This window comes from Pezoporus flaviventris, unplaced genomic scaffold (assembly GCF_033815535.1).
Source record: "Pezoporus flaviventris isolate CSIRO_AGI_PZ_B2104156 unplaced genomic scaffold, CSIRO_AGI_Pfla_v1 ptg000045l, whole genome shotgun sequence".
Taxonomy (NCBI): Eukaryota; Metazoa; Chordata; class Aves; order Psittaciformes; family Psittacidae; genus Pezoporus; species Pezoporus flaviventris.
In genome coordinates this window covers 9,020,055-9,035,924 of record NW_026892593.1, presented here as the reverse complement: position 1 = coordinate 9,035,924, position 15,870 = coordinate 9,020,055, and the positions used below count along the sequence as shown (strand labels likewise).

Genomic DNA, 15,870 nt, shown 5'->3' with positions numbered 1-15,870 from the left:
CTGTGCTGCTGAGCTGCAGGCATGCAGCCTAGCATATCATGGTATGGGGCAAGGAGGGAAGGTCTGTGCCGGCCTCATTGAGCAAGTAGGGTGTAGGACCAGAGAATGGTGCCTGTGGATACGGACAATAAATGTCCATACTGTGGATATGGACAATAAATTCTGAAAATGTCTCAATCCCAATATCATGATACAGAAGTCCCTTAACTAGCAGATCATACAGCTCAGCCTGGAGAAGAGAAGGCTGCGTGGAGACCTCATAGCATCCTTCCAGTATCTGAAGGGGGCCTATAGGGATGCTGGGGAGGGACTCTTCATTAGGGACTGTAGTGATAGGACAAGGGGTAATGGGTTAAAACTTAAACAGGGGAAGTTTAGATTGGATATAAGGAGGAAGTTCTTTCCTGTTAGGTTGGTGAGGCACTGGAATGGGTTGCCCAGGGAGGTTGTGAATGCTCCATCCCTGGCAGTGTTCAAGACCAGGTTGGACAAGGCCTTGGGTGGCGTGGTTTAGTGTGAGGTGTCCCTGCCCATGGCAGGGGGGTTGGAACCTGATGATCTTAAGGTCCTTTCCAACCCTAACGATTCTATGATTCTATGATTCAGTTCATTTTCATTTCCCAGAAATGCATGCCATCTTAGCAGAAAAGAAAGCTATAAACAAGCGAATGAGAGAACGGAACACTCACACTTGGAAAAATATGCTGAAAATGTGTCAGCAAAACTCTGTGAACTTTTACACACCCTCAGCAAAGCAGGGCTATGCACATCCTATATCTGTGAGTCCTTCCTGAACCTGTGTTGTTGTGTGTCACTGAGCAGAGAAAACCTGCACACAGGCCTAGGAGTTTGGCAAAAAGAAAGGCTGATTAAGCTGTTTCACCGTGTCTAGTTCCAGAGCAGATTTCCAAATCTCTGAATACTCAGTTAATTAATAAGAATGGCATTGGACAGTCTTCTTTCAAAACAAACATCCTAATATTCCATATATATCTTTGTCGGGTTTAATTGTTTGTGCTGAAATGAATAAGAATTTTTAATGTTTCAGGTTTAAATTCTTATTTAAAAAAAGGGTGGAGGAACTCATTGTCTAAATCAGATCAAATATATTTGTTTGCAGGAGGAAAGGTCTATGAATGCCAGTGTGAAAATGGCAATTGAAATTGCTATGATCTTATATTGAACAAAATTACACAGATACAGATGCTTCTGACAAGAGTCGTTTTTTTTGGAACAAGGTACAGAAAGGCAGTATTTGGTCTGTGGGCCAAACCCAGCCTCCTTACCAGTTGCTTTGCCTCGCAGGAGCTCTTATCTACCACATCTTCCTGGGAAGAGGCGAGCAGGTTTCCTGCTGCATCTTAACTGAGAGCCATTCCTGCTTCTCTGTGGGTAGAAGGAGGAGTGTGAGATAGGAGGAGAGGTGAAGAAAGCGAAGCGGGGTGCACAAAACCTGTCAACTGGCTCCCTTTAGTGAGAGTGTGGGCACTCTGAGCTGTGCCCATGAGGAGGCATCTGTATATCCATAGTGCTGGATGTAGCACATCCATGGAATCGCTCTTGATTTATTTATTTTTTGTTAATAATCACATTTTTAATTAAAATAATATACTTCGATACAATACCAAGGGGTTCATTGGAACTGATAGGTGGCTGGCTGTGGCGCTGTGAGTTGTTCAGGCAGCTAAGAATTGCTATTGGGCAGCAATGCAGAACCTGCGCCTTTCTCCATGCCAGTTACCCGTGGCTTGGAAATTATGGGGAGAGGTGGCAGGGAGCCAGTATTAACTCTGAGCTGGCGTCAAAGCACCAGGAGTCTTTCCCGCCTCCTAGGAGGAAAGAATTTGGTCTTTGCAGGTAACCATGAGATGGATATTAATAAAAACAGGATGAATTTGGCCATTAGATGTCAAAGAGTAGAAACCATTCTGGTTGACTCTTTCTCACTTTAATTTTACAATGGTGTAAATATACATCATTACTTTCAGAAGAACAGATAAGGTTTAATCATGATCACTGCAGAGTGCTGGAAACGTCAATGGTTCCCAATAACACAGAGGAATAGTTCAGTCCATGCCAGTTAAGTGACTCATTAAGGAAACTGGTCATCACTAAAATGACTGGTGTTGTACAAACATCATGAAATGTCCTAGAAAATGAAGAACCAAGCAAAGTGTTTTGAGCACTTGCCTTTGAATAACAGTCTGTAATGGAAAATGATGAGTGAAAACACACTTCATAGACTAGTTGTTACTACATCCCATGACAAGTTTCATCCCATTGTTTTGGAAATAGAATGTGCACTATAACCCCCTGTGCACCTGGCCTGCTTCCTCAGCCAGGGTTTTCATTCTATAACCTACATTAAATGATGTAAAAATGTAGCAAGTGGGAAAGATTGGAGCCCTGTTTATCTCATGGGAAAGTATTTTAGTCACATTGCTGTTTTTCCTTTGGTTAAAGAAGGGACTTCAGGCCAGAAGCATTAAAAGCCAAATCTGCAGAATTTAGAATTCAAAATCTTCTCTAAATTCTGTCATTGTATCTTTGCTGGCTGAGACATTGCCTACAGAGTATGATTTTATCAAGACTGAATCTATTCTTGTACCTGTTATCATGTCAAAATCTAAAAGTTGTTAAAACCTGTGTGACTCGTTCCCAGAAAGGCACAATGTCTAATTTATGGCTCCATTGACAATGCTGCTTTAATTAATTTTCTTCATTTTTTTTTCTTGTTCCTCTGCTTCTCGTATCTCGTCTGTTTGCATTGCCTAGATTTTAATTAAAAAAAACCCTCTCCTCTCTAAGGAGCAATCTGAAGTGGCAAAAATAATCACCTAAAATATTGCAGTCATTAAAAAATTGGCTGCAGTCAAAGCCATGCATTTTCAATTTGCCGACAAATGATATTTTCGTTTCCTTTTAAAGTGTGTTTTGTATTTGAATAGCAGAAGCCAGCCAGCCTGGCTACCAGAGATGCTCCTCCAGCTGGGTGGGCTGCGTGACAACTCCTTAATAGGGGAAATTGATGGCCCTCTGCTCGTGTAGAGGTGAAGGCATACTGGGCAGATTTCTTTCCATCTGCCATCAGCCCTTTGCAAGCTGGCACTGCCCAAATGCCCAACACATTCATTCCAATGCCAGAAATGTCGCCAAAAAATAAATTGTGAGGCTACAGCTGTCTGAAAGAATCATCGGGGCCATTAAGCCCAGGAGAGATAATATGAAGAGAAGCATCAGTGTTCGTCTCTGATAAAAAAAACGAATTAAATGATGGTAAAGATGACTGTGGATACTTTAAAGACACAGTGGTGAACCACATTTTCATGGGAGTGCGGGGACAAACCTTGGGTGGATGTTATGCATCGCCTCAGCCAAAAATCTGTTACGTTGAGGAATTTCACACTAATGTTTTCTTGTTGATGCTTCTCCGAATGGCACAGTTGTATCATTTAGTTGCTCTCTGTTCTGCTTTCAAGTAATGAAATCCCATACTGCAAAGCCCAGAGGTATTTATTGATTCACAGCTTTGACTTGAACAACTCGGCCAGAATCTGGTTTGGATGAACTTCAGTGCTTCTGTTTACATTCCCAATCTTTGTCTCTTGAGCTTCTAAAAATATTCGGGGCTGTGTCCTTAGCTGCAACTGTGGCATAGGCTGACCATGTTGATGCTTGTGCTACTTCACATGGCAGGGTGAACAGGAGACCTCCAGAGGTCCCTCCCAGCCAAAAGGTCTTGCTGGGGGTAGCAGATGTCTCCTTATGTGGTGCTGCCATGCAAGTTTTTAAAAATAAGGAGATTGTTCAGGCATGCTACATGATGTAGGATTGCAATACTACTTGAGACCCTTAAGCCATTTAGATGCTATGAAAGTTGGTCAGTATTTCTTTATGAAAACATAGATGGGTCCTGTTGGAAATTACCTGCTTCACCAAATCTGATTTCTCTGCTTTTGCTAACCAGTGGTTTTGGGCAGTCCTAATTGAAACCCTTCTGCCTCTTAGACAATCGAGAGTCTTTCGTAACAGCACCTACTAAAAAAAGGGGAAAGCTGTAGGTAGAAGATGTAAAATGTAGAGTCTAGAGTAGGATAAAGAGGCTGACGGACTCTTGATAAAGTTTGATTTTGAAACCATGCACTACTTTCTCCATAGTCAGTATCTTCAAATTATTAACTAAAGCCATCATAATATACAACTGAAAGCTCACCTGAATTAATAATATTTGCTGGCTCTCATAGACAACTTGACTACAAACTGTATTCATAGACTAGAAATATGTTCATAGATAACAGCAATTTTAGTGTGAAAATTTATTTTTTTGGAGCAGTGGTACCACTGTAGCATTAGAGAGCCCTGAGCCAGGAATGTACCACTGCTTCCTCTACAGGCACAAACCAAAAAGATAGCCTGTGTTCCAGGAAAATGCCATCTGTTTATAAAACAGGAGGTAAGCTGCGGTTGGGGAGATTTTGGGAGTAAGAGAAAATATTGCAAGAAGAGAAATTTTTTATCCTGGTAAGCAGTGCATTCTTCAGTGCAGTCAATTACAAGGCCTGTTAAGGAAAGTACTAAGGAAGAGAGTGAAGGATATCGTCTTGTTGGGGATTTGCCAAGCATGGTGGCAGAATGGGGCATGCAAATTTGGTCATCACACCAGCAGAGTGAGTGGCAAGCATCGGCAGTCAAGGAAAAGTGAGCCACAAAATGGTGGTGTGAGAGATGTTGGAAGCAGGTGAGAAAAAGCCATGCAGGTGTTGTCCAAAGCCTTGAAAAAATGGAAAAAAGCAGTGATACCATAAGTAGACAACTTTAGAAACACAGTAAATTCGGAGTGGAGATCAGACAAAGTAAATCCAAGCATGTTGAGATATGGGAATGCATCCAGCCAATTTTAATTTTGCCCTATTCATGCAAAGCAATAGCTTAACAATTGCTAGTGAATAAAAGTATTGGTAGTGCCAGATTAAATTAAACATTTTTTTTCCCCTTGGGATGACCACAGTCCCTGAACAGAACTCAGCTCCTTTCTGTTTGGCAACCAGCAGGTTGTTTATTTAGGAATACAACAGTTTACTTGTGGCAGGCTTGTAGTCCCACTTCAGTTGCAAACAATGGGAAATAGCTACTGTTATGAAGTAGTTCCATTCAAGTGCCTGCAAGTGTCCTATGTTCTATTATATAGGTGATCTGGGAGAAAACTTTGTTTAATTAAGGCTACCAGATTTGTCAGAGGGTCCTGAGGGAACTGGCAGATGAAGTGGCCATGCCACTATCCATCGTATTTGAGAAGTCGTGGCAGTCTGGTGAAGTTCCCACTGACTGGAAAAGGGGAAACATAACTCCCATTTTTAAAAAGGGAAAAATGGAAGACCCAGGGAACTACAGGCCAGTCAGTCATCAGTCACACCTCAGTGCCCAGCAAGATCATGGAGTTTCCTCCTGGAAACTGTCCAAAGACAAATGAAAAATAAGGAGGTGACAGCGAACATGGCTTTACTAAGGGCAAATCACGCCTGACAAATTTTGTAGCCTTTTACGATGGGGTTACAGTGTTGATGGATAAGAAAAGAGCAACTGATGTCATCTACCTGGGCTTGTGCAAGGCATTTGACACTGTACCACACAGCATCCTTGTCCTGGCAGTGTGCACTTGCAGCCCAGAAAGCCAGCCTTATTCTGGGCTGCATCAAGAGCAACAAGGCCAGTAGGCTGAGGGAGGTGATTCTCCCCTCTGCTTGGCCTTTGTGAGACCCCACCTGCAGTGCTGCATTCAGCTCGGGGGCTCCAACACAAGAGGGATGTGGACCTGTTGGAGCAAGTCCAGAGGAGGGACACAAAAATGATCAAAGCTCTGGAGCACCTCTCTTGTGGAGACAGGCTGAGAGAGCTAGGATTGTTCAGCCGGGAGAAGGCTTCAGGGGTACCTAATAGCAGCCTTCCGGTGCCTAAAGGGGCCTACAAGAAATCTGGAGAAGGACTTTTTGCAAGGGCACATAGTGACAGGACAAAGGGGGAATGGCTTTAAACTGAAAAAGGGGAGATTTAGATTAGATATTAGGAAGAAATCCTTCACTGTGAGGATGGTGAGGCGCTGGCACAGGGTGCCCAGAGAAGCTGTGGCTGCCCCATCTCTGGCAGTGTTCAAGGCCAGGTTGAAGGGGGACAGCCTAGTCTAGTGGAAGGTGTCCCTGATTATGGCTTGGAACTGGATGATCTTTAATCTCCCTTCCAGCCCAAACCAGTCTATGATTCTATGATTTCTTCTCTAAATTCATTTTTCCTTACAAATTGGTTAACTTTTCAGTGCTGCAGTTTGTGCAAGGACACATTAAATGTTCTACATGCTTTTTAATACCCTTTAAATAAACTATGCTTTAGTTCTGGACCTACCAGCTGATGCTTTCACGGTAACAAGGAGAAATATCCTACAGGTTGATGTCATTTGGCCTTTTTAGTTACAAAATTTGCACATCAAGCTAATTTGTTCTTATCTTATAAATCATAGAATCATAGAATCATAGAATAGTTAGGGTTGGAAAGGACCTTAAGATCATCTAGTTCCAACCCCCCTGCCATGGGCAGGGACACCTCACACTAAACCATGTCACCCAAGGCTCTCTCCAGCCTGGTCTTGAACACTGCCAGGGATGGAGCTTTCACAACTTTCTTGGGCAGCCCATTCCAGTGCCTCACCACTGTCACAGTAAAGAACTTCCTTCTTATATCCAATCCAAATTTCCCCTGTTTAAGTTTTAACCCGTTACCCCTTGTCCATTCACTACAGTCCCTAAATCATTTAAGTGTGAATAAAAATGAAGCAGACAACACATTTAATCTGGATTTTGTAAAAGAGAACTCTACTTCTATGTAGAGAGATATGCAGTATCTCCAATTTAGGGAGAACTTATTCCATTTAGTATCAAAACGCAGTAAATGTTCATCCCACATTTCTTACCACTTTAGAATGACTAAGGAAAAAAATAAAGAACCTGTAAAATTCAGTCTCTAAATACTGGAAGCATACACACTACCACTGCAAGTGTAAAGCCTTTAATTTGGGAAAGAGGCAACGCAGTATGTAAATTGTATTTTAGTTCTTTGTTTCTGAAAGCCTTGGATTCTAATCCTGGGAGGAACCCAAGAGAAAATGAGTCTGATGGTTTCAATTCAGTCTCTAATCTGTTCAAGCCCTTTTACAAAACCACAAAATAATCCAGCACAGTCAGCAGCCTCCTGGATGTTGAACAAGACTGACAAGATAGTTGGGGGTGATGCTGGTGAGGGACCATCTCCTGTGGAGCTTCTTTTGCTCCTGGAAAATTTGGCTGAGTGCTCTTTAAGGTTATTCCCCCCTCAGCAGTCCATCAGATGAAAAAGAAAAGGCAGTAAAGGAGTGACAGAAAGCGACTGCTTGGAAAATGAGAAGGAAAACATGGAAGCTAAGTGTGAATAGAGGGTGATCATTATACAAGTGAGGGAAATGTGGCAGGTGGGAGAGAATGAGTTCATGAGCAGAGGAGCTTTAGCCCTTGCTGGGGCATCACAACTCATGCAAATGGAGCTCATCCTCATCTGCTTATCTTATGGGCATGAGTCCAGGGTCCCAAATGGTGGCACTGGGACAAAAATGTACCAGAAAATGATGGCCCTCCCTCAGAACATTTTTAAAAGCCGTACCTGTGTTTTGAACATCTTCCTTGCTTTCTTCAAAGATAATGGGATTCTACTACTGGTTTCATAGGTATGTAGAACAACAGAAGGAGTTAAACCCCAGTCTGAACTTCTACATAGCTGTTTCAAGTGAGATTCAAAGCTAACATGAGCAGAGGGCGATTTAAGACATACGTTTTGTGGTTCATTAACACAGAAAATATGCATAAAATGCATATTCATAGATACTGTACAGCTGTGTATAAAAGCATAAAGATAATTTTATATAACCAATGAAATAAATTATATTTTTGAGCTTTCATAAAGGGTTGATCATATGCCACTGTACAAATAATTACTTATGCAGCCCTTTGCCAAACTGCCCATTTATTTATCTCGACAGCCTAAATAGAAACTCCATCAGATGTACTACTGTTAGACAGCAGAAGGACATGCAAACATTAAATGTTAATGGGGTTGTATCTGTTTTGTGTTTAATAGGTGGCTTTCATTAGGCAAGAGATTACTAATTACATACTCCACTATCAAGTATATATAACTTAGCACCTGAGAAATAAGTAAGGCTTATAATGGGTTTTCCAAAACTTGCATGCAGTTGTAATAACTAGCTCAGTAGGATTGATTCATCTATTTGTTTCCTAAGATATAAAGGGTTGTGTATAAATTTGAATTAGGTTTTAGCCTGCATATTTATTTTTAGTGTATTTACTTGGCTGCCTGCAGATAAGAGTTTTGTGGCAGATTGATTGACAGATAAAGGATACTTCATTTCTCTTCAACAAATTAAGAAACTTCTGAACAGCAAAAAGCCCAATAAACAGATAAAATTCTGCTGTTGAGCATGAACGATAAATCAGTGAACAAAAGCCATTTCTCAGTCGATTGTAAGTAGCCGCATAGTACAGTGCTTTTCAAAGAGAAATAAAACTTAAAACTGTTTGTTTCATTAATTTCTGCTAGTTATAAAATATGTGTAAATTGTTCTGCCTTTTCAGTGGCACCAGCTGCATATATGGTGCAGTATGTATATGGTGCATTAACAGAGCAAGGAGACTTGTGAGAAAATCTCTTTAATTTCTGTGATAAATTATCAACACTTCGGAATCTTTCTATTGCTTTGACCTTCCTTTGGAAGAAAAACACTTTAACAGCAATTTGTTTATTTTAGCAGTTGGAACAGTCTTTACATTTTTATGATGTGCTTATTTCTTTAAGTGATAGTTAGTCAGTGTTAATAAACATAGAGCTGTTGTCATTCAACTATAGACCAGAAAGTCTCTATACAAAAATCAGACTTCAAGTACTCAGATTTTTTTCTAATGTGTAGGCACCTCTAGAAATGTAGTCACAAATTACATTCCTAAATAGAAATTAATTGCTAAGTTATTGGCAACCATACTTGATAATCACCAACAAAAGAGTTTCAATTACATCTCTTTTTTGCATTGATAAATGAAGGAAGAGTTACAGAATCTGACAAAATGTGTTATTTTTTACTTTGCTCATAAAATACCATAGACAAAGATGGACTGGACAGTTTTTGTTTCCTTTCACATCTTTCTCTTTGTTAAAAATTTAATTATTCACTTCTGTGGCACTAGCATGACCTTTTTAAACACTGAAGTGATTGTCATACTTTCCCTCAGCACGTTAGGAAGAGGTTCGGAGACAACAGCCCTGCATAGGCGATACTGAAAAGGTCAATGCAATTTAGCACTATTGTATCTCTTTTTCAGATGTTGAACTGTGGTAAGAAAGAATACAGAATTATTCTAATTAGTACTTTCTTATTTCAGCTTTCACTTTTAATGAAACCAAGATTCCCCCCCCCAAAAAAAAAAAAAGTGTTTGAGCTAATTATTTATCAGTGTTTGTTGTGATATGAACAAGCCAATAAAATGCCAAGTTCTTCCAGGTTAGTACACTTGGAAAGTCATGGTATTCAGGGCATGCTAAGGCAAATGCATGCCTTCATTTGATGTTGCTGAGGTGGTATATACAGAAATACAATAGGAGAAGAAGATGCACTGGGTTCCAGGGCAGCCCCAGGACCCTTGAGACTGCTGTATCACAAGAACTAGCTGCCTATAGAGCTCTTTTTTATGCTATTCCGATTAAATATGGCAAATGTAACCTTTTCACTCATACACTTCAGATCCAAAGTTTACTGTATGGCAATGCATAGTAAATTTACAAACAAACACCTCTTCTGCCAAAAAATCAGGCAGAGATCTGACACGTTTCACAGCGTGAAACTCTTATGCTGATAAAATACCCATTGCAATATTTGACATACTAGTGAAGTTATTTTTCCACACAGTTGTTTATGTACCAGCTATAGAGGCAATACTTTAAAATAGAAATAAACACCCCAAGGTATGGTACATGTCTTCTTTCTGCAAACACAGTTATTTAGTGCATTTGTAGGGAAGCAGGTACAAGACTAGGACACAGTCATTGTTGGGGGCTGGCCAGGAAAGATAAAAGATGGCTGCCCATTTTTTATTTTTATTTCTGTTTTGCTTCAGATGTCAGTGAGTCATTAGATAATGTATGGGTTGCTCTGAGCTCTGATGATACATGAACAGGATACCTTCCTTACAAACCCGATGTAACATCACCTCCTGTCTGCTCCTTTTGTCCACAGCATAGCTGCCAGTCAGATGGAAACTCCATCTACTTCCATGGGACAGAGGGCAGCGAGTTCAATTTTGCCACAACCCGGGATGTGGACCTCTCCACAGAGGATGCCCAGGAGCAGTGGGCAGAAGAGTTTGAGAGCCAGCCTAAAGGGTGAGCGTCCCGCACGTGCGCAGGGCCCTAATTAGGCATGCAGCATCACTCCAGGAGGAGGAAGCTGGATAAGCAGCAAATTGCATTTTGTCTTTGCTATGTAGTCAGGGAAGATTGTGGCTACAATAAATAGTACAGTAAATAACAGGTGATTGTGGATTTTAGGAAGGAACAAGTCCAGAAAGCCCAGTAGGAACAGTCTGTCTCCAGACCATCCTATCACCAAAGTTTTTAATGAGAAGAGTCATGCTTGTGAATTAGGTAGTCATTCTGAAGAAACATTTCATTAGTTGCTGTAACCCCAATGAGACACATACACTGTCAATTTATGGGTCTCTACTGAATGGTGATTTTAACCTACAAAGAACTTCAGATCATTAGCAGCTGATTCAGATGCTGCCTATGCTGTGCTGAAGGTAAAGAACACCTTTTCAGAAATACGTGCTAATGTGTCCTGTGGACATGTGGTTTATCTGGGGCTTACAGAAAAAATATTCACTGTGAACTCTGCGCCGGTTCAAATAATCAACCCGTGGCACAGCAGCTGCTGCTTCAGACAAAGGGAAGAAAATGAGTATGTCTGTGCTGTGTGTTAGGTGATCATGTGGGATACATTTGAGGTATTCTCTCAGTCTCTTTTCCATTATGAAAAAGCAGGATGGAAGTGCTACCTGGGGACATGTGCCTGGTCTTGTAGATCCTGTCTCTGCTGAAGCAGGTGTTGGTTAAGCTAAGCTGGCAGTTGCAATCCTAGTTAACAAATGCACTGTTTCTTCCTATTTAAGAATATTGCATTTTCTCCGTCACACAGTGCCTGGCTCCAGTCACAGGTGTGACTGTTCCTAGCTAGGACTGAGGCAGGGTGCAGCCAGCAGATGCATTTATCTCTCTTATCATGAATGCAGTCCCAGGAACCAGGTCCCACAACACGTACAATGTTGGTGGTGTGGCAGCCTGCGCTCGCAGGGGGTAACTTTGTTTTCCAAGGCACTAAGTGGCCAGCCCAGGGCCTCACAACTTTATCCTTTTGATTTTGTTTATTTTTGCTTTTCACTGCTCTCAATTGTTGCTGTAAGAATGGAGGTTTAAATTGCATGCAACCATGAACACACACTGAACTCGGGTGCTGTTATGGACTACATCCCAGTCATATAAAATTGGCACCACCTCAGTCCCTGTTTGCAACATTTCCGTGGGGCTTTGCTTCGGGACTTGTACACAGCTGCAAGTGTATGAGTTTCCTTAACCCCTTCTTAGAGAAATATTTTTGAAAGCTATTCAAATGGTATTTGAAATATTGTTTTACTGTATTCAAATTGTCACAAAAATACTTTATTCCTGAGGCAGAGCTTGCAGGAGGTTTTCAGACTCCCCTTTGTAGCATCAGCTGGAGCCTGTTAAGTCTTTTGGTCTGATACGTTATTATTCATGGAAAAGGAAAAGCATCACTCACAAGTGAGAGCGAACGGAAGCTCATATGTGGTGGTCACCACCTTCTGACTGCACCAAATGGTCTGGGAGGTGAGACATCTGAAACAGCTCAAGAGTGAAGGCAGAGGAGTTATCATTGTTTTTTATAAGCAGTTGATTGGTATTCTTTGCATGTCCCACCTGAACTGTAGGCTACATAGATAGGGGTTGCTGTTGTTAGTATCTTGTGTCTTTCCTCTGCCATTCTCTTTTAATTGCATACAGTAGGACCTGGTACTAAAAATGGACAGATCCCCACATCAAGCTGCCTCTGCTTCTAGCAAATACATTGCTGCTTTGGACTTCTGTGTCCAGTTGATCTAGTTTAGATCCATACATCATTTTATTGCCTGTTTTGTAATGAAGAATTTCAAGAGTCAAGTGAGGGATAAATTAATTCAAACGTAATGGTAAATCCAGAATGTCCACATCTCTGTCGTGCCATCACTCAGGCTCCTTCTCGATTTGTCCTTAAAGTGCGTTGATGTATTTCTAAGTGCTTTTTTTCTTTTTTTTTTTTTTAACATTGTAGAACTTTCTGCGTTTCACTTCTAATGCTGCCTAAAAGGAGAGGATCCCTGGAAACATCCAGGATCTGCATCATTCATGACCCCAAGTTGTTTTGTGGGTCACTACAGAGAGTGTTTTAATTGAGCTAAATAGAGCATACAAAAGATCAATGGTGCATTGTGAGATTTTGTCATGTAAGATAAAGTAGGCACAAATGTTTAATTCTGCACTTGCCTTCAGCCCAAGAGACCCATTTTCAAAATTGTATTTTGATTATACTGCACATTAACTTTAAAGTGTCTGCACGATAGAATTAGGGTTAGGTTAAACTGTGCTTCCATTAAAATATTTATATTCTAAGCTTTTCAATGATGTTAAGCTTGCTAATTCCTGTGTAAATGGCTGACAGTTTTAAAGCAGGATTTCGAAACAGGCACATTGCTGATCTGTCGCAGCTTAGGTCAATGGGGAAACGGGCAGCTTCTAAGATCATAGAATCCTAGAAATACATTTTGAAATAGTTGGAATGGTCAAACTGATAGATTGTTAAGCCCTTGAAATGACAGGTTTTGAAATCGTCATATGGCACATAACTGCTAGAAATTGTTTCTGCTGGAAGCGGTCAAGAAAAGTCTCTGCCTCCCCAAAAAGGTTTCTGAACTTCAGTGTGTTCTCATTTATCCTGAATCATGCTGGCCAGTTAAAGGATTGAATTATCAGGATTTAGTGATTCTAAATAATTTCACTGGTTTATCAGCCTTATAATTTTAAAAATACTTCATTATGAATAAATTAAGGCTTTGACATGAATAATATCATATCAGACCAAAATAATGTACAAGTTTTCAGCAGCTTCTAATCCTTCAAAATGTTTTATATATATCAGGTTTTGAAGAAACCAATGCTTTCATGATGAAAACATATTTTCAATAAAATATTTAATTGAAAAATTCTGCAACAGCTCTTTTAATTATCACTGAATAAAAATAAGATAAAATGTTGTACAGAAAACCTGAGAAAGATTGTATCATCACATATTAGAAACGCAGCAGCCTTTTTTCATACTCTGTTGATGTGTTAGTTGAAAACTGTTACCCTAAATGCTCAAAAAGATGAAAAGAGATCATTTTTAGCTATCAGCTACATATTTAATGATTGTATAGCAGATATGGTGGACATATGCCTTTTCAAGTTTCATTGATCTATAAATCTTATGCAAAGTGAAAAAGAATGCAATTATATTTTAAACGTTTTTATGGCAGAAAAATAATGAAGGTAATAGAACAATACAACATTAAATATTTGGTAATAGCATTCACTAAAAGCCTCATTTTTTTAGTAGTTCATGCTTTCCTGCCAATTTATTTAAGATATTTGCATTAATTTTGCTTTACTTAACTGAGTTTAAGATCTAGTAATGAGTATGTAAGCAATATCATAGGAATCATATTTGAAACGCTGCAATCTTTTTTTGTCCTCTGTAAGAATAGAAGCAGCTACTTTTGTATGTACAAATGAACCCTTAGAATATGTTTTGTGTGAGTTCATCTGTAACATGCTCATGCACATTCTCTGCCCATTGTTGACCTCTCCAGGTGGGATATATTTGGAGCCATCATTGGTACTGAATGTGGGACACTGGAATCTGGCTCAGCTATGGTATTTCTCAGAGATGGAGAGAGAAAAATATGCACCCCATACATGGACACTACAGGTTATGGGAACTTAAGATTTTATTTCAGTATGGGTGAGTATATATTCCTAATGCAATACAACATGTGAAGCATGTGAGATTTAAATTTCATAGAACTAAAATATTCTTCAGAAGATGATAGCTCTGATCTGTGATGCCCATGGGGATGTAAGACTGACCACTGTGGGTCAGATGAGAGTCCACCTTTCTGGATGCCTACACATATGTATGAATGTGGCACATAAATAGGCCTCCCAGAAATATTCTCCCAGATGACACTGACTTGCAGATGAAAATGTTTCTGAACCAGATGGGGGGCTCTGAGTGCAATAGCCCTTGGGGGCTTTTCTTCCATGGATTTATCCAGACATATTTTTGGCTGATATAAACATTTAGCTCCAAGTTAAAAGAGTTTAATACAGAAGGTGTGTCCATGTAAGATCAGTGTCTGAACTTCCTTTATAGTTAGAGGAGATTTGGTCAGTACCATTGTTGGAAAAGGACATTCAGCTCACCAGCTGAGCAGCTCCCTGGATTCCACTGACTGCATGGGTTGGATCTCCATTGATATAAAGGAAGCTTTAAGCACCTAGTTCACACATAGGTGTAGGTTCATTCTTGTTCAATCCTCAGGCAGAATTCATTACACAGAACAAGTTGTTGCCACTTGAGTTGCCCAGGTGCATCTGAGACAAAAGCATAAGGCTGGCAGGTGTAACCCAGGACTTGAGGGAGAGTCACAGCCTACTGGAGTAGGAGGTAGGGGAGGCAGGCCCCTCTGCAGTGTCTAAAATGATCCTTGGTATGAGTGCTTAATCAACTGAACCTGCTTGTTGTGCCCACACCTCCATAGTTTAACAATTCTTCATGTGAAGAAGCGTCTTCTTTTCTTGTACCTTCTAATTTCACACAATTACCCTTTATCCATCATTAGAAGAGATAGTCGTAGCTTTGCCATCCTTACCACACCATAGAAGATTTATAGATACCCGTTGTATCCTCCCACAGCCACATCCATGTAGACCCTGGTGTAAATCCATCAGAGTCAACAGAGTTGTACTCAGGGGTGAGACAGGAGGAGCACAGAAATGGGACAGCCTTACCTGGCTGATCCCATAGCGTAGTTTCTGCTCAAAAACTCTTACTATATTCATAAAGATTTTCCTCTTCTAACTTACTGGCCTGGGGTGAGAGTCACACACAGTGTGTTACAGTGTGATACTGTCTTGGAGGAGGTATGGCCTACCTGTGGTATCCCTTGTGAAAAGCACTGACCTGGTGTTAGCATCATCTGTAGACCTTCTCTGCTGGGATAAAATGCAACTTCAGTCATTTACCAGGGATAAGAAAGCAGCCAAGAGCAAACCTGGCCTGTCACTTCCCCTCCCTCCCTGTTGTCAGTGCCACTGCACTAGTTCAGTGTTGCAACAGATCCAAACCGCTGTGAAACATGGTGGTGTCATTCTGTTTGTCACAGTGTTTTTCCAGAACTTTTATTTTGCGCATAAAGGAAATTTCATGAGGTTATTCTCTCAACACCTTGTTTAAAGGAGGTAAAGGATTTTTGCTTAAAAGTAGAGAATAATAGAATAATGGAATAATAAAGGCGGAAGCAGAGATTAAACTTGTGACCTCCACAAGCAACCTTTGGAATCAACAAGAAAAAACATACTTTATTTAATGAGTGAAAGACCTCATGTTTTTCTAAATTGTTGCACATCTCTGTT

At 40.4% G+C, this 15,870-nt stretch overlaps 1 protein-coding gene across 2 annotated transcripts in view; it reads left to right on the top strand.

The window, feature by feature from the left end:
* The window catches only part of RELN (reelin), a 282,830-nt gene that overhangs the window by 159,490 nt on the left and 107,470 nt on the right, over positions 1 to 15,870 (top strand). For both annotated transcript variants that reach the window (XM_061467364.1, XM_061467363.1), the window contains exons 11-12: positions 10,325 to 10,470; positions 14,046 to 14,197. In XM_061467364.1, the coding sequence (XP_061323348.1) occupies positions 10,325 to 10,470; positions 14,046 to 14,197 (298 nt within the window). The remainder of the gene's footprint in view (positions 1 to 10,324; positions 10,471 to 14,045; positions 14,198 to 15,870) is intronic.